Here is a 9,526-nt window from a genome sequence, read left to right on the forward strand (position 1 = left end):
GGAGAGAAGAAGGAGGAGGAAGAGAGAGGAGAAAGGGAGAAGGAAGAGGAGGAGGAGGGAGAGGGGAGGGAGGAAGGGAAATATGCTATTCTTAGAATTGTATCCATGAACTGCATTAAATTGGTTCTCTTCATGTTGGAGTAATTAAAGTAAAGTTTAAAAAATGAATGAGGTGCAAGAGACTCCCGAGAGGATGAGGGAGTCTGTGTTGACACAGACATCCTGTGTCCCCTCCCCCACCACTCTCCCTCTTGCTCATCGCCACTGCCATCCTCACTTCCTTTGGAATGCTCCTGTTCTGTAATAACAGCCACAAGGGGGCCCTGGCACTCATCATATCCTCTTCATATCCTTGACGTGATCCATACTTCCACAAATCACCTCGTGGCTGTGGATCTCTAGGCAATGACCCCCAGTTTCTAGTCCTACTTGAACAACTAGAAAATAACACCGTGGACCCATTCTCCTTTATAGCTGCTTTCATTTTATTCAGAGCATTTATCTGTTCTCTTATATTCCATCTCCATCACTGGGATGTAGACAATTTTGTTTTTCTAAGATATTAGACTTCTGACTGGCCAATGCTTGAAACATGATTGGAAGTCCATTTATACAGTTCAACTGTAGGAAATCACTACTTATTAAAATAGTAGAATATATAGATACATTTAGGGAATATGCTAAGTGGGAAGGAAACTCTGATCAGAGATGCTAATAAGAAGTTTCAAATGGCCTGAATGAGTCCTACATGGGACCAGATCCATGCACAGTGTATATAAATCAGTGCTTGCCTGCAACATATAAATGGTAGAATTTCCCCTATGTGAGCAATGGCTTCTCAGTAGTCATGTAATTATCTCTTTCCTGGTAGTTGTCTCAACCAATGGCATCAGGGGACAATTCACAAACTTCAAGATTTCTTCTCCTGGGATCCTCAGAGGACCCAGAGCTGCAGCCCCTCATATTTGGGCTCTTCCTCTCCATGTACTTGGTGACTGTGGCTGGGAACCTGCTCATCATCCTGGCCATCCTCTCAGACCCCCACCTCCACACACCCATGTACTTCTTCCTCTCCAGCCTGTCCTTGGTGGACATCTTCTTCACCTCCACCACCGTCCCCAAAGCAAAGCCATCAGCTGGCTGCATCACCCAGATGTTCTTCTTCCTGCTTTTTGTGGAGCTGGACAATTTTCTCCTGGCCGTGATGGCCTATGACAGGTTTGTGGCCATCTGTCACCCCCTGCACTACACGGTCATCATGAAACCCTGGCTCCGTATGCAGCTTGCCCTGGTGTGCTGGGTCATCAGTGTCCTGTATGCCTTGTTACAAAGCTTAGTGGTGCTGTGGCTGTCCTTCTGCGTGCCCCTGGAAATCCATCACTTTTTCTGTGAACTGAATCAGGTGGCCCATCTTGCCTGCTCTGACACTTTTCTTAATGACATGGTCATATACTTCATACCTGTGCTGCTAGCTGTTGGTTCACTGGCTGGGATCCTGTGCTCCTACTCTAAGATCATCTCCTCCATCCGAGCAATCTTCTCTGCTCAGGGGAAGCATAAAGCATTCTCCACCTGTGCCTCTCACCTGTCCATTGTCTCCTTATTCTGTTGCACATGTCTAGGTGTCTACCTCACTTCAGCTGTTACCCACAACTCACACTCACCTCCCATGGCCTCGGTGATGTACACTGTGGTCACCCCCATGCTGAATGCCTTCATCTACAGTCTGAGGAATAAAGACATAAAGAAGGCTCTGGAAACTACACAAGGGCACATTGCTCTGGAGCTAAGGATGCACTGATAATCACAGGACTCAAATGCCTGGACCAGAAATCCTGATTCCATGACCAGATTGTGAAAGTGTTTTCTCCTTCATTTTGGTCCCTGGAGCTGGTGTTATTCTGATTTCCACCTAATTTAAGCAACTTGCTCTTACGCCTTCTGCTCTCCTTGGTATCTAAACATCTTTCCTTTTCTTACTTTCCTGCTTTCCCAAAGACTTTCCAAACACAGAAACAGTCTCATGGGATGATAGGCTATCTTAAGAATAAGTTCTCTACACATGATGTGTTCATACTGAGTAGATTTTTGTTTGTTTTACTGAAAAACATATATGTGTTTTGCTACTCCCATGGTGAGACTACAGCTGGCAACTGAGGTCATTTACTGAGTTTAGGTTAAGAAAATTGAGGCCGCTGTCTTTCTCCTTTATCTGTTCATTCTTGGGTGTATCACTAATGGCTCTTCCTGATAGCAGAACTCAATACATCTGTGTGTTTTCTAACTGGACTTTGGCTTTGATTCTCTCCTTTAGGCTCCTGTTTCTGTTTTAGATCCAAGTATCTCCCTCAACCAGTGCACAACAGGCACCTTCTGGAATCTACTCCATCATGTTCATTAGCAGATGTGTTTATTCCATCTATCAATTATGAAACCATATCAATATCTAATGAAGAACAGAGGACTAGAGTTATTTTTAAAAGATTCATTTATTTATTTGAAAAGCAGAAATAGAGAAAGAGGTGAAGACCTCTGAAGAGCTGCAATGGCTAGAGCTGCGCCAATCTGAAGCCAGGAGCCAGGAGCTTCTTCCGGGTCTCCCACATGGGTAGAGCGGCCCAAGCACTTGGGCCATCTTTCACTGCTTTCCCAGGCCGTAGGACAGAGCTGGATCGGAAGTGGAGCAGCTGGGACTCAAACGAACACTCATATGAGATGCTGGCACCACAGGCAGAGGGTTAGCCCACTATGTCACGGCACCGGCCCCACCGAGCTGGTTCTGACATCACACCTCCGTGCCTGCCCTGTGTTGGCCCCAAGTGTGTCCATGGTGCGGTTTGTGCAGAGGTCTCTGATCTGAACGCCAGTGCATTTGGCGCGTACGCGTCTCTGGACCCAACTGCAACTGTGTGCAGCACCCAGAACTGTGCCCCAAAACAGCTGTTTGGTAGAGAAGGTCTTTTCCTTGCATACCTGAGACCGGGGGTGAACACAGCCAACGCAAAGGAGCAGGTCTACGCGACCCCGCTGCCTGCTGCCCGGGAGAGGCAGAAGCCAGGTCCTGCCCTGGCTGCAAGTACAAGGCAGGCAGACAGGCTGAGGATGGAAAGACGGCAAATCCAAAATGCCCTGAAAGACGCCGTGACGTCACCGCGTTTCCTGCTCTTCCTAATGCTGGATGTTCCTACACCCAACTTCCTGCTCCTGTCATGGTGGCCAGAGGGTGCCTTAGATGAAGCCAGATCGCGGCGGCTGCGGGAGTTGGGGGGGGGGGGTCTCCTCGGGTCAGGCCTGCCGGGCCTCCCTGGCGGTGCTGGGGGCCGCGCCCCTCAGGTGGGGTCAGCCACGCAGGTCGACGCCTGCTTCAGGTCGCCCACAGCCTTCTCCACGGCGCCTCCCCTAGCAAAGGAGACCCCCGCCGGAGCTTCACGCCCAGTGGCTCCACCGCCGCGGACCCCGCCTCCGAATTTGCCTGGAGCACGTCCCCTCACGCTGTGCGCCCTCTGACCCGGAAGCGCTCGGCGGTGTGGGGCCGCTCCTGGCATAGCGGCCCCACCCCACCAGAGCGGGCCGCGATGGGCCAGAAGCACAAGACAGGGTGGCGCTCCTCGGATGAGGGTAACGCGCCCGGGTATGTTAGGAGCGCGGGTCTGGCATGGGGCAGGGTGAGGAGTGGCCCCGGAGTAGTGGGCTGGGCCTGGGGGTTGAGGCGGGGGTCCTGAACACGGGCCTGAGGGGGCTCTGAGGAGATGGGCAGGCCCTGGGCACAGGAGCCAGGGTGAGTCCCAGGTTAATGCGCTTGGCCCGGGGGTGGGAGGGCTGAAGGGAGGGGGTCCACCTGGGTGGTGGGCGGGGCCCCAGGCACCGTTACAGAGATGAGTCCTGGAGTGATGAGCGGGGTTCCGGGCATGGGCTTTACAGAGCCCCGGTTAGTGGGTGAGGGGGGTCCTGGCTGGATGGGGCAGGGGGCTTTAAAGGGTCCCGGTATGGTGGGCGGTGTCTGGGGGCTGAGGGGTCCCAACTGGGTGATGGGAGGGGCCCTGGGCATGGGACTTACATGGTCCCAGGGTAGTGGGTGTGGGGGGTCCTGGCTGGATGTGGCCATGGTCACAGATATGGGGCTTAGAGGGTCCTGTGGTAGTGGGCGGGGCCCAGGGGCTTGGGGTGGTTCCTGGGCAGGGACCTGGGGAGATTCTAGGGAGATGGGCGGGGTCCCAGAGACTGAAGCTGAGGCGTGTCCCTGGATGGTGGGCAGGGTCCCAGGTGTTGGGCTTAGAGGGTCCAGGACAGTGGGCACGGGGGTTGGAGGGGAGGCTGTCCCAGCATTCAGTGTGGAATCCTGGACACAGGAGCTGAGGGGAGTCCAAGGTTGATGGGTGGGGCCCGGGAACTCAGGGGTTCCTGGCTGGCTGGTAGCCAGTGTTCAGAGGCCCAGGGACTCCTGGGGAGGTGAGTGGGGCCTGGACACTTGGTGAGGGTGGGCTTTACAAATAGCAGGACTATATTTTTGCCTTCTATTTAATCCTAAAGTTGATTGGATGTGTGTCCTAACTTTTACTGGAATTGCTTTCGGAGTCTCAATCCCTGCTCTGCACCGGGGCAAATGGCAGGCTTGTGGGGGAGCTCCTGGCCGTTGGCTGTTGGTAGGCTCAGCTCCTGGCCGTTGGCTGGTGGTAGGCTCAGCTCCTGGCCCTTGGCTGGTGGTAGGCTCAGCTCCTGGCCGTTGGCTGCTGGTAGGCTCAGCTCCTGGCCCTTGGCTGGTGGTAGGCTCAGCTCCTGGCCGTTGGCTGCTGGTAGGCTGAACTCCGGAACGTTTGCTGTTTCCGGAGCTAGACTGTTTTCCCTTCTGACAAAACTTTGATACCCACTTTATAATGATCTTATTATGCAACCGTATAGAGAGCATAATCTTTTCCTGTTCCTATTCTCAGTAACTTGGAGTTTTTCACACCCTTTCAGCTACTCTGCATTACCCCATGAAATCTTCAATTCCTTTCTGTTTCTGGGTAGTGGATCCCTCCCCATCTGTCATATAGACCATTAATTACTGGTATTTGAATGTGCCCACACTCAAAAAAATACCATTTATATATTTCCATAGTGATATATTTCATCTGTGCAAACATTCCAAACAGTTTTTCCAATATGATTTTGGAACAATCCATATAGAACAATCCTTTGGCTCTCTACCACTCAGTGTGATTTTCACACCCATTCAATGACTCTCCATTTTCGTTTTCTTTGTGTTTCTGGAACATTCCATTTTCTTTATATTTTGGTGACCTTAGCCAATTCATATATTGTATTTAAAACAGAGCATTTTAAAGGAAACAACATTAGGACTGCTAGGCAGCAAGGATCCAAACTAGCTTTTAGTAAGCCCTCAAGCACTGACTGTAAGCCTGTGGTTCTTCCTCATTATGTACTTGTTAATGCTTTTCCTCACTTGGTTGCAATGGACATGTTTGATTCCACATGCTTTTCCATTTGAGAGAAGCACTGTTGAACACATTATTTGTCTGGAACAACTACTTCGAATTTCTTTCTGTGTCCAGCCCTCTGGTGTGACATTCTTTCTGCCTTTCTTCCTGAGAACACCCATGCAATGTTTTCATGTTCACGTGGAGTTTTCAGAGGGCCAGCTTCACTTCTGGCTCATCTTCTGATGCATCTCCTGATGCAAAACCCTGCCCCCTATAAGGTACCTTGAACACTCATATGGAGTTCCAGGCTTCTGGCTTCAGCCTGGCTTGTCCCTAGTTGTTATATTTGGGGGAGAAAATTGGTAGCTGGAACTCTCTCTCTCTGTCTCTTTCTCTACCTCATTGTCAACTGATGTTTCAAGGAAATGTAAACAAATAGGCATTTAAAAAACTCATTCTGTCCTCTGCAGTCCCTAGTGGCATATATTTTGTGCACTGTTTTACTGAAAATACCTCCTGTCATGACCTTATTTTGTGACTGAGTGTCCCATTCCAACTCTGAACTCACCTGACCCAGCGCCTCAGATTTGACTTTGCCATTGGGCCACTTCCAGATGCCACCAGGACAGGGCTTGGGGGTTGTGTGGCAGAAGCAGGAAGCAGTCACCTGCTGACTGGACCACATGTAGGCCAGTCTGCTGGAAAAGATTTTGGAGGAAGTCAGACATCTCACACTTTGAAACAGATGCCCAGAAGATAAACCGTCTGCTTATCTCACACACAAAATATATATGACTACATAATATCTGTTTATACTCCTGCAGGGCTTGGCCATTGGTTGCTGTTCAGCTCTGTCATGTGGAGAATCATTTTATAAACAAGTGAATGGAGGTTATAAGGATGCTGGGGCCCACACAAGGACATGGAGAGCTATCATGTGAACACCACCATTGCAACCCAGTATACTATTAATTACTCACAAACGATGACATCCCAAGAGAGATGCCAGATGGCCTTCCTTTCTTCAATAGTGGATACAACAGATTATATTGGTACAAGTTATTCCTGGGGAGACTCTTGCTATCAACACTAAAGATGGGAACATTCAGAATATTCAACAGGCTGCCTATGTGCCTCTGATGTCACCAAGTGGTACTCTGCCACCTATATATCTTCCTCCTGGTTACATGTCTCAGGCGGTGTAAGACGGATTCATAAAATTCACATTGAGCCTCAGACAATGTCATGTGTCCACACCACTTTGATGCAAGTACCACAGTTCATACTATAATTCTCTCCTATGTATGCACAGGCCCTGAACTGATGCATTCTTCAAATCAAGGAGAATTTCCTCCACCTTATGTCCCACAGCCTACACCACAGCAGCTGAGGCCACCGCCACCAGCAACATTTATGTACCAACAGAATAATGGTAGGATATGAATTTCCTAAATAGCACATACTTTTAGTTTATTAAAATTAACACATTTGGACAATAATTAAAATGTCAAAGGAGGAAAACAATAACATTTCAAGGAATTTGGAGATTTCATGCAGCTATGTCAGGACTGATGATAATCCTTGGGTCTAAGGTTTCTGTATTGTGCAAAATACAGGACCTCAATAGCAACCAAGTGCTACAGATTGCACAGCATGATACTCCTGTTAGAAGCAAACACTTGATCAAACCCCAGTCTACAGTTGCATGATGTGTGATGACCAGTTGCTTGGATGAGACTCTCAAGTTTTGGGATGCCTGTTCACTAAATGCTATGATGTTGCAACACCCTGAAGAATTTTACTGTACAGATGTGATGTAGTATGACCATGGTAGCAACTGTGGAGACAGGCTGACTATCATAAGAGAATCAACCTTTTGAATTCAGGGGAATTGAGAACTCCACTGAAACATCAGTGTTGACATGTGGCTATTTTTATAAACAAACAACAAGCCAACTGGTTTTGCCCTGGGAAATATTGCATGGAGAGTTGCTATTCATTATATCAATCTTGCAAACCCAGCCAAAGATAACTGCATCTCTAAATGTCATCTATCCAATGGAATCAGCACTTCAGTGCCTCAACTTTGGCACCCTTGCAACTGGGGGACCTGTTTTGTCAATTCTGGGACAAAGTTGCCAGAAGAAAACTAAAAGCTTCAGGACAGCTCAATCACAGAGCAACTTGCGGACTCAATCACAATGGAAACAGCCCTGCCTATCCTTGCAGCTATGACTGGTCCAAGGAACATGCGGTTTTTAATCCCTCAAGGAAAGACTGCATTTTCCTGCATAAGGGAGCAGAAAAGCTATAGCTTAGAGATCAGAGTCATCAGAATTATCCAGAATTGTTCACACCTGTCTGCACACATTTGAGTACCATGATTCGATGGCTATCATCCATGGAAGTGCATAGATGTTCATGGAGTTCATCCTGGGAAATAACGATGTCATTGTTCACCAGCCAATCAGTGACTCCTTCTCTCCATTACACACCTGCTACAGGGATTTTCTGAAATTCCAAAGAGATGGAAGTTACTATAAAAGTTAGATTTCTGTGGGCAATGCCAGAGACTGTGTCATGCTTATTCAACAATATGTATTTTCAAGATTATTGGAAAAGAGTCTATGGACTCTGTACTTTATTATAAAATATTTGAGGATTAAAAGGAACAACAAAGTTTGAGTACAACCAGATCAAGTCAACTACAATGACCACCCTCCAACTCCAACCTCCCAATTCAGCAACAAACAAAAACCACACAGGTCCCCATCTGCCTACAGTGGAATCCTCATGCCCTGTAGGTGAGTTCTCAGGGCTCCCCATTTCTTCCACTCACTTTAACTCTGCAGATCAACAGAACTTACCCTCCTGGGGAACAGAGGGGATGAATCCCCCTCATTCTTTCCTCCATTATGGTCCTGCATTTTGATCTGCTCTAGCCACGTTGTAAGGTAAAGGCTAATGAAAGCACATTGATCAGGTGGGAGAGGATCTAACTGCCTGTTCAGAGAAAAGATTGTTAAAGCTGCTCTAGTGTATTAAGAGGAACCAAGTGGGGATGAAGGCAAAATACTTTAGTTACATAACCAGGATTTGATAATGGAAAAGGGTCTTGTAATGAACCAAATAGTATTTGGTTGAGGGATGATGTGCCATTGTGCCATATCCCCTGTAGCCACCATTGAGCTTCTGGGAGTCCAGTCTTCACAACTGTGAGCTTCACCAGAACCATCGCAGTGGGAAGGAAACTTCCTTCTGGGATTATATTTGTGAACCAGTAGGTACAGATGGGGTGACTGGATCACAAGTGGGTGGGGGTGTGTTGGAGTATAGAGGACTAGTAAGTAGAGTTGTTAGGAGGAGTTGGGGATAACACAGAGGCAGAATTGTCACAGTGGGAAGGAAACTTCCTTCCAGGATTGTATTTGTGAACCAGTAGGTACGGATGGGGTGACTGGATCACAAGTGGGTGGGGGTGTGTTGGAGTATAGAGGACTAATAAGTAATGTTGTTAGGAGGAGTTGGGGATAACATAGAGGCCAAATAGAAACAGGTAGGATAACACAGGGCAATGAGCAGGTTAAGTATGATAGGAATAGAGTCCTGACATTCTGGGCATGGAGTGAATAAGGTCAGATACTGGGAAGTAGTGTCATTTGTCATGGAAGGAAAAAGGTGACAAAGTGAGGAGAACTGGGAGGAAGGTAGATAAGAGGATTAGAATTTGATGGGCCTGAGGCAGGGCAAGACTGAGGTGAGAGGTCATACTAAGATCAGGTATGTGATCTTAGTATGTGGAAGATCTTCTGTGGAAGATCAGGCTGGTGTGGGAGGCAAGTGGGCAGACAGGACATAGTCACAGAAGGTTGAGGTTGCTATGGAGGAACAAGAGGAAGAGGGAGGGTAGAGGAAGAGAAGGGTGAGGTAGGGACAAGGACCAGAAGGACGGTGGGGAGGGAAGCAAGGATCAGAAGGAAGGTCAGGCTGGGAAGGATGAGCAGAAAGAGGGTGAGGCAAGCATCAAGGTACAGAGCAAAGGCAAGGATGGCCAGGAGGGTGAGAAGGAGGAGCAGCACAAGGCTGAGATGGAGGATAAAGAG

At 48.3% G+C, this 9,526-nt stretch overlaps 1 protein-coding gene and 1 pseudogene across 1 annotated transcript; both read left to right on the forward strand.

Annotated features, from left to right (window-relative positions):
• The first annotated feature begins 883 nt into the window (after nucleotides 1-883).
• On the forward strand, nucleotides 884-1,801 carry LOC127488107 (olfactory receptor 7A17). The gene has a single exon (XM_089315599.1). The coding sequence runs from the start codon at nucleotides 884-886 to the stop codon at nucleotides 1,799-1,801; it is 918 nt and encodes a 305-aa protein (XP_089171725.1).
• Nucleotides 1,802-6,706: 4,905 nt separating this feature from the next.
• Nucleotides 6,707-7,930, forward strand: LOC149121583 (mRNA export factor pseudogene; annotated as a pseudogene).
• Nucleotides 7,931-9,526: the final 1,596 nt, after the last annotated feature.

The sequence above is a fragment of the Oryctolagus cuniculus genome, chromosome 16, assembly GCF_051225735.1.
Source record: "Oryctolagus cuniculus isolate XC-2025 breed Fujian yellow rabbit chromosome 16, ASM5122573v1, whole genome shotgun sequence".
NCBI classification, from domain to species: domain Eukaryota; kingdom Metazoa; phylum Chordata; class Mammalia; order Lagomorpha; family Leporidae; genus Oryctolagus; species Oryctolagus cuniculus.

Coding starts and splice junctions, on each gene's coding strand:
- LOC127488107 (XM_089315599.1), top strand. CDS start 884: ATGGCATCAGGGGACAATTCACAAACTTCAAGATTTCTTCTCCTGGGA.